Raw genomic sequence first — 25,438 nt, 5'->3', positions numbered from 1 at the left:
ATCTTAATGGAGTGGTAAAGTTCATACTTCTTCAGACAAGTCACTTTTCTAAGCTTCAAATAAAGTTATTTAGCTTATGAGCACTCAGAAAGTCTTGAGCTGTCATTATTGCTTAGTATTAAGACCACCAGATCTGGAATGCAGAATATGGACAACTCCTAATTCTTTGCTGCCATTTGGTGATCTTCTGGATTTTTTTGTAGCGCAGATCTGGTAGTCCTTAGTATTCTTAGGTTAACAAAATGAGGGAAACAAAAGTAATTGGCATATATATTTTCAAGATCGTAAGGCTAATTCATTGGATAATTTTTGAAAATCTTGTAGCAAAATGTTGTTGTTGGAAGATATATGACTGAGTGTAGAGATAACATATCTATAATGAGAGAACAAAGTACTTTCGCTGTGTATCCCTGATGGGAAGTACATAATTCATTCCATCATTCCAGAAGACAATTATCCTATACATCCAGTATCTTAACAGCATCTTTAGAAATTCAGTTATAAACTTTATCAACCAAATACTAACAAAGAAACCATATGGTTGAGATCAAATTTATTAGCTAAATTTCAAATCATGAAATAAAAATAAAGCGTGTTCCTTTTTATTTCATACAAATTATAATAAAATATTCTAGTAACTGCCAAATGTCTAAATGACACTATCTTCTACAGAGTCTCCTCTGGATTTCCTGCATTTGATAAAAATATGACCACCTGCTGAAATGAAATCAGTAGGGGTAATGAACACTGAATGACTTACTTCCCCATATGAATGAAAGCTGACACCTTTGCCGAACCAAGGAATTCAAATAAGTACATTTATTACTAGAGAATATTCATGAACCTTCACACTTCAGCAAGATATAAATACCAAAAGATGGTCCAGCTTTGCAGCAGTGGTGCTCAGAAAAGAAATTTCCATATGTAAACCCTGCCCCCCCTCAAAGAATGATGAACTTAATCCTTGACATTCAAGGGTAGACAGGTAATTTTCTGGTAGAAGGATCTAATCTCAATTTTAAAAAAATCTTCTGGAGAAGTACAGCAAGTGCGATTTTATTTGCCTTCTTTTCTTTAGCACCTTGGAGAGACCCCCCAGCACAGTGGGGGCTCAGCGGCTCTTCTCTCCCTTCAAAAACTATTTAAGTGTATTTTCAAACTGTGAATCTGCTTCAGCAACCTGTTGATCTTATAAGGATGAATACTAATCACCTCCATGCAGTTTTAATATCTGCTGACGCATTTGGCATTTAGCATGACATTTTCTTTTGAAGATTCAGCTTGATAAGCTTTTCAATGCTTGGTTATTAACTACTAGATTACACTATCAGTAAAGAAATAGAGTAGAAAATTAACTTACAGTGTTATTCAGTAAAACAGCAGCACACGGTGGATTTAAGATTAAAAATAATTTCACCATCCCGACTGTCAACTGGCACACGGTAAGGATTGTGTTGCACTGAGGAATGCCACTCATACATAGCATAAAATGATTAACCTGCCTCTAGATTAGAGAAAAACTGGCTTTCACACATGGACTTGTTATAAATGTTAGGAACACACACTTGAGAACATGAATGTGATGCACTGATCAGTCTGTTACAATATAGCATAAATTGCCAGAAATTGTCCATCTAATAGAAATCTAGTTTTCAAATAATTCTTGTGGCCAAGATTACAAGTGAAGAGAGGTAGTCATGTAAATTGCTTTTTCCACAGTAAATCACCCAGCATATAACTCCTCATGCTTTTTTCCCTGAACTGATACCTTATTTTTATCAATCAGAAGATAACCGGGAAGAACGAATTAATTCTCATTGCATGGTGAAGACTTTGTGTACTGGTTATAGTGTAGAAGTTTTGTAAATGCTTTGATGGGCAGAAATCTAATTACATCTTTTTGGATTCTATTGTGCATACAATTTTACCTTGTATCAACGTAACATGGCACAGAGACTTTTGCCATACAGCTACTAGATTTGAATATATGTGGGATGTGATCTGAAAATAGAGCAGATCTACCAAAAGATAAACATAATAACCTGCCACACAAAACTCACATCAAATGGCATATTATAATAAGGATTCAAAAAAAAATATTATACCGATTTCATGGTAGAAATGGACTTTGTCTTTTTCTCAGTGACCTCAGAGCCAAATACAAAGCTACATAAATTGAGAGAAGAGATGAAGTAAAAGTGTGATTGGGAAAGAGCATTTTCCAAGGAAAGTTCAAACAGATAAACAGAATCCTTCCACTGCACTGGGACAAAGTTAAATCTTACTCTATTCTTTATGGACTGGAGAGAAGAGTATCTTGATGCCAGCACTGATAAGGCTAAAAAGAGAACAAGACAGTCATCACTTTGGCTATCAGGCATCCCTCCTAGGAACAGAGATTATTAACACTATGTGGACTCTTGATGGGAAGATGTCTGGGAGGAGCAGAATAGCAACTTCTTTTTCACATCACTGTAATAAGAATAAGGGGAGCATAATCCAATCCTTCTGGCAAAGCAGTATTGATGAAAGAGGCATGAAAGGGCTGGGATGGGAAGAGGAAGTAGCCCCAAAGATACATTCATGTTTATAAACAGAAAAAGTATACAGCTGCCCCTGGATCCAAAACCAATGTTTATTTTTATGCTATACTCTGAAATAGATGAACACCATACAGGCCCAGCTGTTAATATATGTAAGTGCCCAAGACCGATCTCTGTTACTGAAGACTATATTGGTGTAGTTATTACTGTTCCCAAATCACCAAAGGATTTTGTATCTAATCTAATGTCTATAGCAGCAAGGACTTTGCATACCTCTCTTAGTAAAAGAACGTAAGATCTCTCAGCTGTTTGATGAAAAAGGAGAGGCAGAGAAGGAAAGGAGATGATTCTGGTTTCCAACTTCAATAAATGGCAAATTATGTACACATTCTGGCTCTTAGTATGCACTGGAAAAGTCCATTATAGGCAGCACCTTATTCAGCCAGAGATTTATGTGCAGAAATCTCCTTCTATAGACGTACTGTCTCCAGGTAGATCATCACATCTAGATTTAAGCTCAGGTGTGTTGGTATAAGGACAATTGTATTAATTACCATGATGGAATAAACAAATGGAAAGAACAACTGGAGCCATTCATCCTGGTACAGCAGAGTCACTTATTTACCATAATATCTCTTTCACAAATAAGTGAAAGTAGGTAACAACATTATTACCATGGAATGACATCTTAGCTTTAACATGGAAACAATCTGAGATGAGAGTAAGTGCACAAGCTAAAATAAATTAACAATGACTGTAACACTACACATAGAGATTTTGTAGAACAGCATTTTACCAAGGGTTACAAACATGAATGCTTTAAATCAGTTTATGTATTATGCCCTGTGACTGTCAGTTGCTTTTAATACTCTCTAATTTCTTCCTTTAATATTTGCTTTTATTTTACACAAATGAAACTCATACAAGTAACAAATGTGTTATCAATATTCTTCCATGCATGGTAGCGAGCATAATCCTTTTTTTATATAAATTATGCATATGTTAGTAAAGTAATGGACTGATTTTCTCTCGAAGGTCTGGATTAGGTCAGGTAAGATTTGGGAGATGACATTTAAATAGAAACAATAAAGGGAAAAGGGTTATAAATAAAAGAGCTCCCCTTGCCCTGTAGCTTCCCCATAGGCAAATAAATGAATAACTAATTCACTGTAACAACCTCATTCAATGTTCTCAGCTGTTGAATATGTAAGTTCTCAAAGCTAGAGGTAGCCAGACTTCTAACACATGCTAATGAACCAACTAAGTTCATTTCTGCTGATGCTCCCCCAACCCTCCCACAAGGAAAAAAAAAATCCCTTTATCTATGCAGCACAGGTTAGAAATGCTGAAGCAAAGCTGCAGGACTGAGCAACAGGAAAGCAAATAAAAAAAAATGTAATGGAACATAGAAAGATGAAGTCCCACAGCAGACTGCTTTTGCTTTCAAGATCAAGTAATTATCAAATCTGCCAGTGGAGGAAAAAGCTTTCCACTTTTGCCTCTATCTCCCAAGCTGGATAGAATACCAAACGGATGAATAACAGATTTTCTAAAATGTCATTCCTATTTTAATAGTAATTTAGGCTTTGATCCAGTGGAATCCTTCCAATAGCAGGATAATGGATATAGAAGCTTATCACATTACTGCCTAGAGGCTCCTAGGCATCCTCCAAATCTGTTGTGAAAGGTTGTGGGACTATATGAGGTTCTGCAGGACCGTTGAGTGAGCAGAAGTTGACCTGCACGAAGTTAATTTAGCTCACTTACTTCACTTTCACTGTTTGGAGTATCAAAAAAATTAAGCATGTTAAGAATGTTCAGCATCTAGTTGGAGCCAACTAGCTCGGCATATCCCACTAACCCTGTAAAGTATCACTCCCATCAGACAAGATGTTTACTGAACCCATGTGAAGAATAAATGAGTTGCAAACAGCAAAACTCAGAGCAGCCAAAATGTTTAAGAGAGTCTGAGTATATAGAGAAACTTCTATATACTGTATAAGTGAAGGAACAACAACAACTTAGTGAGATGCCATGTTTGGGCTATATTACAACCTGTTTTCATTGCTAAAGGAAGCAAGGCAGTTACAAAGGGAAATAATAGCAGCATTCATTTAGATTTGTTTGAAATGCCTGAAAAGCTAAGAGTTTTTCACCGATGCTTCTGTAATCTTCAAGGGAAGCTTGCGTGTTACTAAGGGTCCCATCAACTTCAGCCAGTAGAATAGCTAGGTCCACATAGTGCATTTCATCAGCTAGTATGTAGCCCTTCAACAATAGCCTGTTAGACTCTTTATCTTTGCACTGCAGGTTATGAATGAAAACCAAAACCAAAAGCAAAGCTAGCTGATACAGGGGGGCCACTTCGCTGGATCACCCGAAGTGTATAACCCTTACTTAGATTGTTTTCATGTTGCAAACTGCTCCCGGGGATTAAATATATGGCTCATCAGATAAAGTGCATAGAACTCTAGTATTTCACCAACCACTAAACCTCAGTTTAAGAGATTAATGTAGGTTTCAATCCTATATTGCTAATTGGATTTCAAGACCCTGAACATGTGCTGCCAACTCTATGCTCAAGGCACAGGTACTCTGACTTACACATTTGAGAGAACAAAAAGGTTCCTGGAAAATGCAAAATCAAGAAGTGGATTGAGCAAATCTTTCTGTGAATGGTCTCACAGTGGTCTGCACAGATGTGATAAGCTGTGTTTGTTCTTATACTGGATGTGAGGTTTGCTCCTATAAAAGTTATATTTATTCCTGATATTAAGAAACAAAACTATGTTTGCATAGCTGAAAGCAACTTTCTACGCTGGAGCAAGTAAGGCCCGTTACACCAAAACAAAATAGAGATTGCTGAAAAAATTCACCCTACACTAGAATCCGCATTACTAACAGATATTTGAGAGTCACAGTATTAATTCAGTTTGGATATGCATGCATGTAGTATGTAATTCAACAATTTGATAATTATGTGTCTGTGTAGGTTCCCAAATTTATCCCCGTAAAATATATAGTAAGACACAAACCATAAAAGAGCAGAAGAACACATTATTAAGTTCCCTGATTATGATATAAGTAACTAAGTAGATCCACTCACTTTTCATATTGTATCCCAGCATGTCTCTTTATGAACAGTAAAACACGAATGTCGTAAGAAGGCTAGAAGTACATTCGGTATAATTTCCTTGTTGAAAGCTGGAAGTACTATTGAATGAATGGATTGGGGGGCGAAACTCTAGATTTACAAGAGCAAAGTATATGTAGTTTGCATTTAAAAACTGATGTCACTGCATTTTCTGTATGAACTGATTTATCACAGACAAAAGAGCTCTAAAACTTCCAAAGATACTTCATATTATTTTTCTTCTCCTACACAAAACTTCAGTAAACTTCAGTAGTTTGTGCCTCAGAATTTCCATTTGTGCCTTGAAAACAAAGGTGATGCATTAAAACAGATGGGAACAGTGTTTGTAGTTTGAATTTGTATTAGTGGAAGAGCTGAAATGAATGAAGAAAGTATTTTATATCACTGTCAACTAGAAAACTGCTGAGGCCAATCAGATCTGGAAGATTTTATAGACACATTTTTTTTCATAAAAGAAAGCCTACAAATTACATAAACAGTAAGTTTCAAATGCAAAAAAAGCTTTACCCTAGATCTTTCCTCCAGTTTGGTCATCATGACTACAGTTGCACCCCTTTGTTCCCACATCATTCTCCAAAATTCTCCAAAAGTTTCAGGAAGAGCGCCTTGGGTTGCAATGTAAGCATTCTGCTTTCTGTAACCATCTATGTAGTTAGCATTTATGTAATCACTGCCAGGTATGCCTAAAAAGGAAGAAAAAAGACATGATTATTTTTGTTCAACTAACTGAGCTGTAAAAATCACTGAGTAGTAATTTTTATTTTTATGTATTCTTAGTATTTTAAGAGGGCTATTTGTATTATGGGTGGAATTTTCACTTCTTGTATTCTAGGAGTATAGAGCACATCCTTATGATGAATCAAACAAAGCATAACCGTATAGACATAACCATTTGCTGAATTGTTTGTTTTACTGCCATGTTTTAACTAGCCAAGTTTCATCCATCGAAGCTGGTTTTGAAATGACCTTTAATATTACTTTTATTACCTAACAAGGCTGTCTGTCTTTATTTCTTACTCCTCGCTACAGTCACACCACACAAATTTGTTGATGAGTAGAAACTTTCTGAGGAAATTTAGTATTTTTTTACATCTGGGAGATATAAAAATGCTTCTATGATTTTTACCACTGGTGATGGTGATCATTGGCATGCATTTACTTTAAAATATTATCATTATGTTTATACAGAATATAGTCTCTGATGCTGTTAAGAATATATTTTTTCCTTCTAATAAGCAAAGAGAGGGAAATCATGCCAACACCCCCCCCCTTTTAAAATATATGTATATATATTAGAGAACCAGTTTGGGGTAGTGGTTAAGACACCAGGCTAGAAACTGGGAGACTGGGAGTTCCAGTCCCACTTTGAGCATGAAACCAGCTGGGTGACTTTGGGTCAGTCAATCAGCCTTAGAAAGAAGGCAGTGGCAAACCACTTCTGAAAATCTTGAAAAAAAACAACAACTTGCAGAGACTACTCCAGGCAATCACCAAGAGTCAAGATTGACTCTGTACATACATACATACATACATGTTACATATTAAAGATAGCTTAAGCTTACCACTATATAGAATGGTATTACCTTTGATTGTCCATCATGTACAATTTAGTTGCATAAAAGGATGACAATGCCTGGAGAATATTACTGTACTAATTGGAATTGAAAATGTAAATATACAATCAGAAAAGCTTAAACTGGCAGTGTTGTTCTCAGACATGAAAACGGCCTCAAATAGGATGTGAAAAAAAAAAGGTGAAAGGTCTCCTGTGCAAGCACCGAGTCATGTCTGACCCTTTGGAGGATGCCACTTTCATGACGTTTTCTTGGCAGACTATAGAGGGGTGGTTTGCCATTGTCCTCCCCAGTCATCACCTTCCCCAGCAAGCCGGGTACTCCTTTTACCGACCTCGGAAGGATGGAAGGCTGAGTTGACCCGACCCGGCTACCTGAGAATCCAGCTTCCGCTGAGACTGAATTTGTGTCATGGGGAGAGTTTCAGTTGCAGTGGAAATTTTTGTGAGAATGTTTTGACCAAATAACAATTTTCCTTTTTTATTAATTGTATTAAACTGTAGTGTTTTCTTACCTATCAAGATGTCTTGTAGACTGATGAAATGTGTTTACTCCAGGTTATGAACTGAGTGTTTACTAATCTAATGAAAAAAAACCTGATTTATATTATTAATCTATACTTTCTTACTTATTAGGTAGTATACATCATTTAATTCAGTTGGAATGATTTGTAACTTAAAATACCTAAGATTATATCTCTTTTTCCTCCTAGCTTAATTCATAGAGAAAACACACTAATTTCTGGGTATTTTCCATTGTCTGCAAGTTTCCAGGACTGCAATATTATTTTTGAAATGTGTCAGAACTATACTGTTTGCATCACAGATTTGTACAGAAGTATTGTGATAATGGAAGATCTATCTTCAAAGTGTTTCCGAACAAAGAATTTACCTTTATCCTTTGCTTTTTATGTAGTCACTTATGGGCAGGAATAGCCATCTTTGTACCCCATGGCAGCTATGCTCTTGATAGGTCATTCTGCTTTTTATAGTAATCATTGCTTGCACTGGGTCCTTTTGCCTTCAGGGCCACAGAAGACTGGGGCAGAGAACAGGGCCCTTTTATCAGTGGCACAGTATCATTGAATTCTTTTATAGGCATAAATAGCTTGGTGTTTTTTGATATGAAGAATTTAAAAAAAAATTGGGAGAACTTCTTTTGGCACAAACCACAATACTTCTTTCTAACCAACGCGTTTTAGTTCTATGTGAGAGGTACATACTATGGCTCCAGGACTGCACAGAGCTCTGACCCTGGTGACCTCTAAAAGCTGCTACCCAAAAGGTAATTGTTAATGAAACAGAAATGTAAATTATTAAATTACAGACACGAATCATGTTATGTATATTTACTTCATTTAAATATAAGTAAACCAAATCAAACTGATCTTTTGTCTTTTTTTATTGACTATTTTGTGGAGTTTAGCTATAAGTATGCCACATAAAGGCGAAGTATGACATTCAGGTTATTATAAAAGCTTTCCACCATTTATCAGATTACCTTTTAGGCTAATTGTTCTGTAATTTCATAGTTTTCACATTTCTTACATAGAAAGATCTCAGTAGATGCTAAAAAATGTTAAATATCCACTGCATGCATGAATATATACATGCCACATGCCATACATGTCAACTCCAGGAATTCAATTTAAGAAATTTATATATTTTATAGGTAAATACACTTGTGAAAAACAGGAACCATTTTAATATATTCTTATGCTTTAAGGTTGAATGTTTTACATTAATCGCCTATTTTTAATGAGTTTGTTGTGAACTTACATTGAGTAAATAGTTTGAGATTGCAGCTTAAGGGAAGGTATGTTACTTTTCTTGGACACTTGCAAACCTAATGATAGGATTTAGTTGTTTAAATGGTAAAGAAGGTGGACAAACTTTGAATTTTCTTTATTGATCTTCTGTAATGTTACAGCGTATTGTATTAAGAACGATTATGTTGCTGCGCCTTTTAGACAATGTTGGCTCAGTAAATAAGCCCTTCTAAATAAATGGAAAATTTGAAAGTCAGAAAAGGAAAAAAAGAAAAAAGAAAAAAAAAAAACTGAAAGTCCAACAGAATGATCTCATTAAAAGAATTTTCATAACCCTAATTCTCATTCTCCACTCAGTTATCTTTGAAGTAGAATGCTGACCTCTTTTGACTCTATTAAATTTCAACAGATTTTGGAAAGGATTTTTTAATTGTATGAATTATTTATGAAGCTTGCTTTGACCTACATTATCATCCTTGGTACCCCTGAACATTCATAGAGATTTTTGAAAAATCTTTATAAGATTATTAAAACTCTATATAAGAAGAAACAAGGTGCAGCCAGAATTTGGACAGTTTTCAATGCTAAGGGAAAAATGATAACCATTTCTCCAGCTCATAGATTTTATTCTGTTTTTTAGAGTGAAAAGGGAAGAAAATGATCACAAGTACTAAATATAAATGAAAGGAACTGTACATTAATTACCAATATCTCAGACTGTTTCTCATTCTAACCCTCTTCCCTATATATGTACCTTAAATCTTGAAAAGCCATATAAATGTTGATTTTAATAGGCTGCTATGATACAATAACAGATCTTAATAACACTACACATTTATAAGAATGGGGAACTTACTCTTAGCTACTGTTTGTCTAATTCAAGATATAATCCCATTGCAGTTGGTGAAAGTATAGTTCTATATACATGTGTGCAAAATATTGCCAATTTAGTTTGTAAGGGCTGCCATCTGATATATAAATAAGACAAAATAACATTTTGAAAAATAAATTGTCGGCACAAAAGCTCTTAAATTACAAATACATATGAAATTGAGAAATGTTGAAGGGAGGTATTTGAAGGTTCTGTAGCTGCGATCAGGGTCTGACAGTCCCTGGATATGCAGGGGGTGAAGGCCCATGTTATCTGTAGACTATACAAAAAGGGTGGTTAAAAGAAGTGTTTCCAGGGTCATTGGAATTGCTAACAGCCATTTCTGCAAGTGTTTGGTACATACAGTAGTGTAGCTGGGGAACTGTAAATGCAGAGCAAAGGTTTCTATATAATAGCCCCCAGTTGACATAAAGTGAGTACATTGTTTTATGCTTGCCAGATTATTTAGATTGCAGTCATATACACATTATGCATGATAAATCTTATTGATTTAATTGAAACAATCAAATACTATATCAACAGGTACTGGACTGCTGTTTTGATTACATTTTGGTTTTACTGAGGAACTGAAGATGAAGGACCAAGGGAACATTTTAAGTACATCAGAGCTCATACTCAATGCAATTTATTGTAACCAATCTATAATACATTTCAGTAACACTGCCATTAATTTTTTTTTAATTTGACTAATGAACAATTAAAAAGTCTTAGTTTATTCCATTTTCTGCAGCTGTTGACAATCTTTTGAAAATCCAAATAAATCATGTTTATTTTTTGCACATTTCTTTCAATAAACAAATTTTATATGTGTTATCTTAGCACATTTCTTTTCCCTGGCATGATATATTTTTGTGTTTGTGACAAATACAACACAGATATTACAAAAACCTTGATAAATAATATGTATAATGCCATATATTGATAATTGTCAATTCAGAGAATTTCTCTGAAGTGTATGCATTGTTGATTTTGAAAACGATTTTATTAATTTACAGTTAAAGGCCAAACTACATCACAAAAAAAATGCAGATACAGATTTTCTTATCAATTTGGGAAATACCAATTTTGGAGAGTTTGCATTAAACAATGAACAAGAATGAATCCCTACTATCCCTATACTTTAGTTCAAGCAACTTAGTTACAAAGTGTACACTAAGCCTTTGAAAACCACAGTTTACAACAAGAGAGAGGTTTTGGGATTCACAAACTTTCGGGGCTGATGAAAAGCTTTTCAGGAATTTCCTGAATGTGGAAATATGAGTTAATGATTCAGAAAATAGGACTAGCTGGGCAAAATGCCACAAACCTTCCATCTATCAAAAATGACAAAACATTTCTCCACAGAGTAGATGAGGAGAAGAATGAGGCCAACAAGAGAAATAGACACCTAGTACACATTATAACTGGAAGATATGAACTGGGAATTTATAAAAGGAACATTTTTTCTAGATAACTTAGGAGTACATTTACAAATGTCTGGTATTGTTCTGTGATGCATCATTTACTTTAAAATAAAACACATAAATATAAATCACTGAACAACGAATACATGGAAAAATAGAAGTCCTTCCCCTACATTAGCAAGATTGATCTTTTCAGGCAGGTGGCTTCCAGCCATGACAACTGATGTATTAACATCATTCAGCAAAGAAGAGTATGCTGCCAATGCTTAATGTAAGAGGCTTCTAATACTGTTTTGAACCCATTGCTACTGATATAAGAATGTGATTCATTTTTATATATTTATTATGCATTTAAACTACAAAAAGTGAAAAGAACAAAAACCAACAGAAAAACGAAACAAGAACTGTATTAAACAAATCATTTAGCCTAGTAACAGTATGATTTTTAAAAAAAATTAAGTAGAATTGGGAAACTGGTGGTTTAATCAGTCACAGAGTTTTGTATGATGCAGCATTACTAACCTTAAACAGAAAGTTTTGATCTTTGCAATGATAATATATGTTTCTCATGTAGAATATAACCTGGGTTCATTATGTCGTATATTAAATGGGTATGTTTAGGATTAAAATAGAAAATATGGCTGGACTTGCAGTTGTTTCCATATGGAGGAGCTTGTAAGAGTCATCCATAAACGACATACTGTTTATTCTGACCATGGCTGTTGGCACACTTCCAGATCAAGCAATTATTTTACCGTATTATACTGGGGACTGTGCTGAATGTTGCTAGGAAAAATAACCTAGCACAGGTTATGTCCAGGCAGCCAACATAACTTGAGAAGGATGAAGCAATCTTGCTGAAATTTGGCAGGTCCTGTCTGGTCAGTGCCTAAGGAATCTCTTGTATGTTGTCCTGAATTTCATTCAGGAACAGAATTACTTTGATAAAGTGATACAGCTGAGTCTCAATTCATAAAATAAACTATTCAAAAGGAGACAGCTGATCATGAGCAGAATATAGAAAACCAACTGTACCATTTATCATCAGTGATGCCAAGAGTGCCTTTTAGTATGGCATGCATTACTTTTCCTTATTATTGACATTTTCCCCCTGTTGGCATTAAATGCACATTCTATGTTTTACATTTGCATTCTAATCCTGAAAAATATACTTTAGTGACAAAATATCCTGTAATTTGCTCACATCACTTAGGGTATTAGCTTGCTAACCCTTAGTTTTGTTTTCCTTAGCCTTATTAACGGGTAAGAAACTGTTTCTACTTATACAAACTATTCTTCATGAAGTGTTTTGGAGGGGGGTTGTTATTAATATTAGCAGCCAAGACTTTATCTCATATCTGCTTATTAAAAATCAGATGTGAATTACTAGAGATATGCTTAAAATGGTATCTATACATCATACATTCATGTTTCTGCTGTATGCCTGGAAACTAATGTACTTGCTATCCATCTTGAAGAATAAAAAAAAAATATCTTGAATAATGACTTTTTGCTAAGTTGTATGACATTTTAATTCTCTGCTACATATAGATTAATAATATATATTTTCAAAAAAAGGTAATGTCTGATATATAGTGCACTCTTCCACTGATTATGTTTTTAACAGTTTTTATTGTTTTTAGTTTTTAATGACTTTTATTGTTATCTTTTTGATTATTTTGTTGTATTATTTTTGTGTTTTTAACTGTATGATGCCCAGAGTCATGTAAGTTTTATAGGCAACTATATAAATTTACCAAAGAAAGAAAAAAAGAAAAAATTAAATAGTGAATATAAATGTAATACAATGATATTCAATATGATTGCTTCTTTCCTATAATACAAAATTGTATTACATTTGGGAACCCAATTTGAGAGCACTGAGAGCTATGTTGATGAAATTTATTTGGTTCAGAGTTTGTAGCTACATTTCATCACAAGCAGAGTGATAGTTTGGATATACTGGTCAGACATCAATTATTTTAGTTTCCAGAGTTTGCTGTTGTTTTTGTTTTCATAAGAATATAGTTGAAAAAAGGACAATTAGCAAAATTTTGGTTGAGTTAATAACTGTGAGAACTTAGTGAAGACTTTACTTAATTTCTGAGTTTCTGTCAGTATCTTATTAACAATATATGTGCCAAAATGAAAAGTCCCAAATCTGGCTGTGAATTGGTTAAAAAAAAAAATAAACATCTACTGATAAAAGAGAATATCACTGCTATGATCCATCTCATTCTGCTCTTCATAGTGGAATGAAAGCAAAATATTAATTAGAACATAGTGCCCGGCAATTCTTTTTCAGTAGCTGGGTGGGTGCGCATGAAGACACAATGTTTAGTTTTGGCAACTGACCTAGAACATGTCTTGTAAGCATTGTTATCTTTTGGAACTGGGTGGCTTTGAGCCAGTCACTCTTTCTCAGTCCTAGGACCACTTTCAAAAAATGTTGCCAACAAAACTCTATGAACTTATCCATACAGTGAAGATTGTCTCAAAGGCATAGAAGTCAAGATTATCTCAAAGGCATAATGCTCTCCCCCATCTATCTGTAATCTAACTCTATATCGTATTTCTCCACTTTATTAAATGCCCAAGTTTTGACTCACGTATATGTAGACACAAATATATAAACATACACAATCCATGGAACATGAGAAACAATGCAAAAAACAATTGCTTAGCATCAGTTAGATACCAGTGAATTCTCCTGCTGTTGTTACTACTTTACAACCAGACATTTTTCATGTATAGTACTAAACACTAAAGAGGCTGAATGTTTTATCGGTACAAAGGTAAATAAAAGAGAGCTATGCAGTGGGGATAACACAGATCTCAGTATTCTATTTTTTTATTCAGTGAACAAAGTTGTCATCTTAAATAGCTTTAATTAGACTTCACACTTTATTTGCAGAATGAAATTGCATCATGAAATTGTTTCAAGTCTTGACAAAGGCTAAGTACTGCACAATCTTCATATTTAAGACAAATTAAGCCATAAACCTTTGTTTTAGGGAGGTTTTCCTAAGAAATGTGCCACTTAAGGGAATTTTAAAAAGAGAGTTAAAACTAATAGGATTAAGCTCCATAGCACTTGTAAACAATTATCTTCAGAAAATAGATGAGTTCACAAAAGGGAGGAAAATGTACTATTGATGATGATGACTGTGTATGTGGGTGGGTGCACACACTTTTAGTTTCAGTTGTAGGGAGCTAATTTAGATGTATATAAAACATTTTTCATGGTGAGATTAGCCTGTAACAAGGTCCATGTGTGTAAGCAGATTAGTATAGTTAATACACAGCACAAATACACAAAGGGAATAAAACTCATTGGAAAAAACTGTGGTGAGAACAAACCATTTAAGTAATGAACAGTTACGGAATTTCAAAAATTGCTTGCACAAGAGGCCAAAGAATGTATAGAGCAAAGTTGAATATAAAAATAATAGAGTATGACAAATAGAAAAGATACATATATAAAGGAATTTTGTTATTTAGTAGTAGAATGAGTGGTGGAAGACAAAGATCTCACACTACTGTTCACTACACATCTAAACTTATCACATGTATACCTAATCCTTTCTCAAAATGTGTGTGCAAGAGTATATATGGAATTAACTCATTTTATTCTTGTAATAATTTGTGAGAGAGATAATGATGTGTGCAGAGGCTACAATTCTATACTGGCTTTATAGGAATAAGCGTCACCAACAGTGTACTTCTTTCTGAGTAGGTAAGTACAAGACTGACAGTGAATTTTCAGCTAAGCAGAGAATATAACTCAGATGTCTGAGGCCAGAACATTATTTTATCCAGTATCTCATGCTGATAGTCTGATGCTGGTACAGAATTGGATCTTAATGAGAGCCAATACTATTTCATTTTAATTTCTGCTGTGTTCTAATGAAATACTTAATGAAATTTAAAAAAAACCCTAAATATATCCTTAAAAGAATAAAATGAAATATGCATTCTTGGCTGAACACAATGGAAAAATGCCTCTTTAAAATTTCTCTATCAAACTAGTAGTTTCTATGGTAACTCCAAAACAAATGCAGCTGTGAAATGAATGTAATACAAGATAGCACATATATTTCCATATTTGGAATGTTTACTGTATCTTTAGAAGCTAGCAATAAAATTTCAACGCTTGGAAAACATATCCATGGTGTTATAACCCAGGGCTTTAAATATAGCATTATACCTAGTTCTTGTAAAAATTAGTATCTTAAAAATACAAAAGGGGCTTTTATAGTTGTCACATTAAATTCTTACAAAGGGCCAATCAAAAACAAAGCAAAAAAAAAATGGAATATATCTAATTACTTTTCAAGACATTGAATTCAAGATTCTAAAACTGATTTGTTTCAATATGACTGGACCAATGAGAATGTGTCAGTGAAACTCAGGATGGAATCTAATAAAAAATTTTGCTTCTATCAATGGTACAAGGAGGATACAATCTCTTTCTGCAATTGTCTCAATGTAGGTGTCAGAAGTTTGGTAGATCCTCGGAAGTAGTGTGAGTATGTGTATGTGGGTTCACAGAGAAGGTGAAATTGCCTTCCCACCTTGGCTGATGGAAGCAGGTTCAATGGCAGAAGTATCTAAAGCTACACTAGATGCCACACCAGATTGATCCAGAAGGATGTAATACAGTGATGCCTCCAGTGATTCAAGTGTTGAATTTGAAACAAGAAAGTCTGAGATCCAACACCTACTCACAGGCCCGCAACTAGGGTCTGTGTCACCCAGGGCAAACATGGATTCTATGCCCATTTTAGTGCCCCCCCCAGTGGGGCACCCAGGGCACATGCCCCACTTGCACACCCCCACCCCCCCCAGTTGTGGCCCTGCGTACTTAGTCAGGTCTCACTGGGTAATATACTCTCAAAGCTGAGCTGTTGTGAGGATGAAGTGGGATGCCTTGTGAGTCATGCAGAATCTTATGGGCTCTGCTATTCTATTATTCTTTGGCTTATTATCCTTTAGCTACAGGCACAAAGCAGAATTATGTTCATAGCTTTTTAAACTGACTTTCTTAGAAGCTCAAAAAAAAAAAAAAAACTGGGGGGGGGGATAACATCCAGAAATAATTATGTTGCATTATTATTTTCTTTTAATCCATTAAATCATGTCTGATTCTCAGAGACTGCCTGGAGAAGTCCCTGCAGTTTTCTTGGCAAGATTTTTGGAAATGGTTTGCCATTTCCTAGGGCTGAGAGCGCGCGATTGGCTCAAGGTCACCCAGCTGGCTTTGTACCTAAGGCAGGAGTAGAACTCATGGTCTTCCGGTTCCCAGCCTGATGCCTTAACCACTACACCAAACTGGCTCTCAGCATTAATTTAAGATATACTTTTTATGATTTGTAAGTCAAATGCACCTGCATCTTCACCTCTGCAAGTTAGAAAATTGCTATCTGTTTCAGGACAATCACTGAGTTCATGATTTTTATTTATAGAAAAAAAAATATTGGACCTTTTTGAACTCCCTTTAATTCTTGTGAAAATCAGGGAAATGAGTATGCAAGCCATCCTCAAATGGGTGTCCTTCAGAAACAGAAGGCTAAAACTTCCATCTTCTCCAAATGACACACTTGTTGGATGATGGAAATTATAGTCAACTACCTCTGGAGCAAACTAGGCTAAGATAGTGTATAACAAGCTGTTCAACATTTCAGTATAATTAGGTTAGGCATAAGATTAAATGAACTCTGGTTTCAAATTTAATTCAACTGATTGAGTGATGATGTGCCATCAATTGGTGTCAACAACCACATAGATCTCCAAGATAATAACCATGCAGAAAGGAAGTCAATTATAGCAACTTTAAAAATAAAATGAAATACTAGCTAACCAATACTTAGCTAATTAAGAACCCCAAAATAACTGCAACTCCTTTGTATGAAGGAACTTTATCTTAGTTATTTGTTAACCTTGAGACAAAGAAGTAGACCAGAATTGTAACTCACCAATCCATAGCTGGAAATGAGCAGATCATGAATTATTTGGAGATTCCTGCATTTAAATTACAATATAAAGCAACTTTCCCAGCCTAGGCATCCTCCAAATATGTGGACTTTGGTACCCAGAATTCTGAATAAATAACCATGCTTACTAGGAAATTCGGGGAGCTGAAATCCATGTATTTGCAGGGAAAGTAACAGTTATGGAATGGGGTGGGAAGTCACTGATGTGACTGGGCATTTTTCCTGGTTAAGATCAAACTGAAGGGATTATATATATATAAAGTGTTTGTGTTTGGGGATGAAGGGAAGACTGGATAAGTCAAAGACTCATATTATTAATCGACATAAATGAAAGGCAATTTAGAAAGCACAATAAACTGAGTTATGTTCCTCAATATCCCAAGCAGGGGTACAATCTACTATTGTAAAGCTGTTACAGCTACTGCATCTTCTCTATCAAGGACAGATCGATAGTGTTTTTTTCAAAAGTTCCTTTTTCTACTCTGATAAAGGAAAACACCAATTAAAATCTGAGTGAAATGGTATTTGGACAATAGTTTGATATGTAATATAACTGACACTGCTAAAATATCAGTCAAATGAGCATTACAGCTGAAAGAAATATAATTAGATTATTCCATGAGATTTTTAAAATATATCTGAAAAACTGAGTCTGTTATCAAAATCTCTTATATGCAACTCCACAAATAGGGCCATTTTCCTTCAAGAAGCATTTGCTTGGCTCTGTATAGCATGCTGGAAAATTGATTACACCGAGAAATACAAACACTGTTCTGTCCTTTGTCTGCTTCTTTTAGGTGGCATAAGATAAAGTTGTTCTTTATTTTACTATAAATGAAGTACAGCACAATTTAACATGAAGCATATGACAAAGGAAAGAACTAGTGCCATCCAGTTGATTGACTGAAACATGCCCTTATAGCCGAAGCAGCATCCTTTATCTGTGGCAAGAGTTTAACAGTGCACTGGCATTTGAAGAATTATTTCCTGCAGAAGAAGGTGGTGTTGATACTCCCTTATCTGAAGTCCATCACCTGGTTAGTTGGAATGACAGGTTATAACTGAGAAAGAAATGTCTGGAAGCACATTTTAATTTTATAGCTACTGTTCATTACAATAATCACAATAATCAGAAACAGAAACTAAATACTACCTTAAAGTATGCTTATTTTATTTTTTTTAAATTGGTTAAGATGAAACTTAATTCATCTTTCAGGAGCTTCAGGAAAAAAGATAGCTGTATCTGTATTCAAAACTACCTAATTCCATTGCCTACTAAGTAGTTCTGCATACGACAAATAATTTTTCTTCATTTACCTGTAGCTATGAAAAACCTAGCATTAACCATATAATAATGAAAAATCTAGGATTAGGTATGTAAATAATTTCATCTGGAATTCAAGTACACATGTATATAATGGGTAACCACTAAAATCGTATTGAACTCCCTATTAGAGTAATAGCATTCCTACCGGAATATCTACTACCTTAAATTTACCTTGAAAAAACATTTCTAGTTCATCTTTCCACTCTTCTTCCAATTCTCAATGATCTTTTTTAAAACATGAACTTGTTAGGAATGGAACAATAAAAGGAATATAAGGAATGGAACAATAAAATGATTTTATTAAACATAAGACTTAATTTCTAATTAAAAACCCATTACTGCTAAATAAATTTTGCAAAAGAATCACAAGATGCAACTTTTCAAATGAGTCATATTCAATCATTCCATTGATTTTTTAAATCTCATTTATTAAGACCATTAAAAACATTTGAAAAAATACAGCTATTTCATTTAAGAGCAAGAAAATCTTGGTAATGTTATATATTAAACTCTTATATTAAACTTGACCAGTTCCCTTAGAAGACTTTAAAAATACAGGGTGAATGAGTTTGGATTTGAAGTCAGTGAACCTCATCTGTCTTTTTATGGCACTGAATTTCTTCTACTGCAGCAAATCCTCAAAAACTAATGATGAAGATAATCTACAGGTACCGCTACACTTTGCTAAAGTTAAACTAGATAAATTGTAATCTTTTTGGATTATGATTGTGTGGTTGTAAGCAAAGTTGTACAAATCAACAGCTTTGGTGTCCGGTCTGATGATTTTTTGGGTCAAAAGTGCTGGAAAAATCACTCAACAATTTTTTAAATGAATCCTGATATCCTAATGTGTGTGTGTGTGTGTATGTATGTGTGTGTATATGTATGTATATATGTATGTATGTATGTATATATATATATATATATATATATATATATATATATATATATTGACCCAACATTTTTCTCTGTACCACTGCTATTTAAAAGTATGGAAAATTGGTCTCGTTGAAAAATTAAGATAACAACAAACATCTACAAGGAACCCTACAATGAAGGATAAATTTGTTCAAATTTCATCACCATTACTTATTTGTTTTCTAAGTCCATCCACTTAAAGAGCTTCAAAGTGGTATACAGAAAGGGTTAAAAATGGTAACAAGGAAGGTTATTAACTAAGATTGTTATTAGGTATATTTCCTTAATAGATTTTCCTCCTCTGAGCAAGGTTTATTTTGGCAGAAATTTTCAATTTAAAATGCTTGCATTTCTCTTGAAAAAAGCATTTTGATTTTAATGAAGCTTCATTTTGCAATAAAAAGCCACTATGAAACAGGGCTCTTCTTTGAAGCCCTAGATCAGAGAAGTCACCTTGCTTTGTATCAGATGCTAAAAGGGGCTTCTGGGCATCCACTGCACATGCACAAGACAACTTCTACTAGATAACAGCAGCTGGCTGAATCCAGTCAGCCCCCTTCAATGCATATTGCCTTGATTTTCTGTCTCTTTGAGACAGCTGAAGTGCTGTCTCAGACTTGGATTGCTGTAATGGTCCAAACCAATAGGACATGTGAGATAGAGCAGCACTGCTTTGCATTTGCCTAATTTATATCCCAGGTTTTATTCTCCTTTCTATTTTATTTTCTGATTGTTTTTGGTTTTATACCTCCTTATTGATTTTTTTATTCATATCACTTTTTTTTTTAGTTTTTGTCTCCATGTTTTGTTTCTTCAGTAATTTTCTAAAAAAGCCTTACCTTCTATTGCTGATAGGAGAACTCGAGAATGGTCATAAGCAATAACATTTGCATATCTGTTCTTTGGTTTATTTACTTCCAGGTTAGAGTGTTCCCACGTAAATTGCTGACCTGGGTCGATTGACTTGAAACAAAGAAATGGGGAGAAAGGAAATGTTACTAACAGAAATTTTTTTAAAGGATGTTTCATGACAGATTTGCTTGTATTGTATAGCTTAAACCAGTGTCACATGAATCTAATTCCCAAATAATTTGTTATACGGACACTTACGGACATTCACATTTAGTCACTAGTCTTGCACAGATTTGTTTTCATAAGAAAGAAGATAAACAGTGCAAGAGATGCTTTATTTCTTTTAGAAATTTGGAGGTGTGTGTGTAATATAGGAGAAATGAGAAAACTAAGATCCACAGATAATAATGAAAGGTTCATGCTGATTTCACCATGCCAAAATTCCACCTCAGATTCTATGTAACAGAAAAAACAAAACAAAACAGAAAGCAGAGATAGTTCTTTCTTGCTTTGCAAATGTTTGTACTACCAGAAGTGCTTTGCGATTATTTCAGTATTTGCAATTAGTGTGTGTGTGTCTGTGTATCTTAAAATTAACCAAAGCTCTAATACCTTCATTTTTAAAAACCTTAATGCTGCTATGGTAAAGGTGCTGTTCTGGAAGGTTTTGTCAATTCTCCAGTAATCCCATTCAAAACAACAGGCTCCAGGTTAAGAAAAGTATCGCGTATGTACAAAACAGCCAGCATAAAAGACCACTGGAATGTATTTGCTCAGGCAAGTAAATTTGGATGACTTGTTTTGCACTGGGCTAATACAAGAATACTAAGAAGAACTTTGAAACTTGTAAAAAAATGCACTGGGTTAATCTGATCTGATCTGTTGCTGCATTGGTTCAGTCTTGCTTCCACCTAATACATAATACAGTAGAATAACTGTCTCTGAGTCCAGCAACATTCATAATGTTGCATTTATTCTTTACACCAAGTATGGAATAAGGAAGAAATTCCATATTGTCTTGAACTATATCTAGGTTCTTCCACCAATTTCTATGTCTGCAGTCTGGGCTGTTGCCTCCCCCCCCCAATATATTAGGAGGAGCTGATATCTGTGCTTTGCCCTTTTAGACTTTATTGCAGTTGGAGAGAAGAGAGTCCAAATAAATTTGACAGCCTTGGTTTTCTGGGGTCAAACTATAAGTTCACGTCTGCTATGTTTGTTGATTTTTCCCCCCCCCACTCTTTCCTTTTTACTTATTTTAGGTATCCTTTTACCCATTTTGTCCTGCAATATAGTTTCATATTCTGGAAGTAGAATGATATGTCAGATATTATAGGTCTTGATGATAGTCCAGGATAGTATAAATATATGCCTGATGAATGCAAGAATACTTGCAATCATATGAATTTTCTTCGGTTCAGCTTATTAATGAGGTGCAATGTTTGGATAGTGTATGAATGCAATGTATCTGCATTGGTGAACAGAATATGTTATTCTGCAGCTCTCAACCTCCCAACTAGTACTCAATGTCGTCATCCGTTGTTTTTTTTTTGGTGGGGAGTATAAGATAGCAGCAGTTGCTGTCATTGCATGACCACAGGGTTGGCCTTCTAGCTAAAATACATATGCACAAACATTTACATGTTTTTTGTGGTTGGGAACATTCTATCACAATGCAAGATCTGTAACAATTTCATCATAATGAAATGTAGTTGTGATCTCTCTTTTTCCCTTCCTGTAATGAAACTTAAAATTGTCCATTCAAAATAAAAAAAACCATGATTTTTCTGGGGAAGGGTTTCAATGATCTTTCCCTCCCCATTTAATAGTTTTCTAATCTAATGGAACAAAAGAGGTGATAGTTATTTGCCTGTTGTTTTTAGTAAATTATGATTTATGAAAATCCTAAACACACGTACTAGAGGATAATTGTCAATTAATTCAAGTAAACAAGAATTACAATGTTAATCATCCAAAAGGAAAATCAAAGATATTTGCTTATTATAGACAATAAAAGCTAATAGTGAGTTGCTGATTATCCTTGATTAGATTACATCAATATATTAAGGCAACTCTTTTTTTTGTGAACACATGGACAAATATATGCCTTCAAAGGATGCAAGTGTTATATAGGCTTCATAATTAATCATATCAATACCCAGGAAAAATTGGTTATTACATTGGTAATGTCAGAGATTAGTACCAGCAATAGCAGAAGAACTTCAGTACAGAGTAAGTCAATGCTATGGTCATGTTCTTGACATAACCACTTACATATGACCAATATTATAAAGAGAAAGGTTAAAAGTTTACTGCTTTAATTAAGAGATAAGAAAGAGCTATTTTATATACTTCCTATTCTCTTAAACTTTAGTGTCTAACAATAAAAACAAAGATTTTTTCCTACATAGCAGAGGATGCTTATGTTGAAATCTGATGATGTTACAACTCATTCTCTTGGGACTGGTCTTCCATCTAACATTTCCTCATTTTAACTAGCACAGTCACGTTTAAATAAAAAGTGATCCTTTTGGTCTGAAATCTGCTACAAATCTTTTATCTGCCTTTAGTATAATAGCAGTCTACCTCCATATTATAATGCAGATAGGCTGTACTTAAAGTCTAGTAGCATTATATCACTGATTAGGGGTAAGGTTCAGCATTTTCTTAATTCCGATAAAATAAATTGGCACAATATCTATGAAAGAAACCATAACTGATGTGATTAAATCACCCATGTCTTCACTGATGTGATTTAAAACTCTTCAGGGAACACAGATCATTTTTATAGGAGCCAGGAAAAAGTCCAAAAGTAGACAAGGAGTTATTCTTAATAATGCCAAGAATAAGGAAACACTTGCTCATATACTATATGCTTTATAGGACTAATGAACTATCAAACACATTGCATTACCATTTATAAACCTCAATTAGAACTAACTATACCTTATGCAGTAATGGATTCAAATATCTGTTTAATTTCAGTTTAATTTTAAGGGTGGAAAATAGTAGGACTGTGCCCTCTGCTATCTGTTTCTAGATCTTTTTTCTTATGATTTCACTGGTGATCCTTAAATGGTTTCATCTGTCCACTGGATACTCATTAAGAGATTTAAATCAATACATAGCATAGAACAGAATCTTGTTCTCTCTACAATAGTCTCAGAGAACAAGATTCTTTTTTATAATATGTACTATTATAGACTATTATATGCTCAAAAATGGAAAGGTTTGACACGATCCACAATGGAGGAATGTTTGGTGAAGACGATGGCTAAATTAACTTGTGAAGATGGCTAAATTAACTTCTTTGATCAGAGAAAAAACAGTATCTACATTTATGGCTGACTGGAAAGCTGGTATAGACTTTTTACTTGAAATGGAAAAAAAATGCACTTACGATTTATGGTTTTGATGATTAGAAAAATATTGAATAATAGAAAAAAGTGAGCTATTTTTGTAATCATAGACTAAGACGTAATTTTGTAATTATACTTATATTTGCTGCAAAGGAAATCAGAAGCCCCTTCTTTCTATTTTTTTATTCTTTCTGCACTTTTCCTTCCTTCCTTTCCTTCCTTCCTTCTTTCACACCTTATTAGTTTGTGTTAGTTTTTATGTTCTTTGCAAAAACTTTTAATAAAATTTATTTTTAAAAAATAATCTTAATTTTTATTATGTGAAATAAAATTTCAGGATCTTAAAGATTATAACATCTATAGATATTCATATAGATTTGAAAGGGCACAAAAACAAACAAAAACAGCAAGTTCCTGCTTTAATCAAAACTAAAAAAGAACACTCAAAACATTTCATGAATTGTATTCTGCTTGAATAAAACTTGAAACAATTAAGGTTCTATATTAGGAGATGATAATTTGCTAAAATACCATGCTAAAAGCAGAAGTATAAATAATTATAATAAGAAATTAGGAGGAGGAGAATGGACGAGCCAAAGTGACGACACACGAAGATTTAGTGACAATCCCAAAAGAAGGGTGGAAAGGTAGACAGATTCCCAAGGAAAGGTATAGACTGAAACTGTAGGGAGAGGGTAAGGAAGAGTAACATTCAGAATGCCCTAAAGTTGGCAAAAGATGCTAATAAGGCTTCTTGAGATACGTTCAGAATAAAAGGAAGAGAAAATAATGAAAATGGAAAAGAATTAAGAGGCAGAAGAAAAGACAGAGCTACTTAACTAACTTTTCTCCTACAAGAGCATCTGTGTCCCACCAAGCAATTATAAGGAACAGAATGGAGTCTGAAACTTAGAATTGAAAGAAAGATGATCAGTGAATGTCTTTGAATGAGTGTATCTTCTGAATAAAATCTGAAGGAACTTGTGAATGATCTGGGTAAAACTTAGTGTATTATCTTTGATAAATCCTGGAGATGACTGGAAGAAAGTAAATATTATCCCTATCTTAAAAAAAAAAGGGAGGGGAAATGGAGGCTCCACAGTATTACAGATGAGTCATATATCAATATCTCAGGAGATTCTATAGTAATTCCTACAACAATTAATTTGTAAATACCTTAAAAACAAATTTGTAACTTTGTTTTTAAGAAACTTGTTAGGAAAATGTGAAAATGTTGTAAGCCCCTTATAATTTCAACAAGTATGTACAGAGGTGTCAATTAAGTAGATTCACAAATGGTACTGAAAAGAATCCTCATAAACAGTGAGGCTCAAGTGAGGTGCCACAAGGCCCTGTCCTCTTCAATATTTTTATTAATTACTTGGATGAAGAGGTGGTGAGAATGATTATCAAATCTGCAGAAGACACAAAACTGAGTGAGACAGAGGATACCTTAAAAGTCAGAAATTAGATTTAAAGTGATGTTGAAAGGTAAGAGATATGGACTGAAAATAATGAAATGAAATTAAAGAGAGGCAAAAAACAAACTTTAGGAAAAAAAATCAAATGCAAAGGAAGATGACTAACTTAGTTATAGTACTCGTAAAAAACGAAGATCTTGATTGCCACTGACAATGCCAGAAGTGTACTGTGGC

The 25,438-nt window shown here is 34.2% G+C and overlaps 1 protein-coding gene across 1 annotated transcript in view; it reads right to left on the bottom strand.

Moving 5' to 3' along the window:
- Nucleotides 1-25,438, bottom strand: part of PTPRD (protein tyrosine phosphatase receptor type D) — a 510,657-nt gene that overhangs the window by 59,404 nt on the left and 425,815 nt on the right. The window contains exons 23-24 of the mRNA XM_063295062.1: nt 20,412-20,535; nt 6,205-6,380 (exon numbers count right to left, since the gene is read on the bottom strand). Of these exons, the coding sequence (XP_063151132.1) occupies nt 6,205-6,380; nt 20,412-20,535 (300 nt within the window). The remainder of the gene's footprint in view (nt 1-6,204; nt 6,381-20,411; nt 20,536-25,438) is intronic.

Source organism: Candoia aspera, chromosome 2, assembly GCF_035149785.1.
Source record: "Candoia aspera isolate rCanAsp1 chromosome 2, rCanAsp1.hap2, whole genome shotgun sequence".
Lineage (NCBI taxonomy): Eukaryota > Metazoa > Chordata > Lepidosauria > Squamata > Boidae > Candoia > Candoia aspera.
Note: the sequence above shows the minus strand (reverse complement) of the source record. Positions and strands in the feature narration are given on the sequence as shown.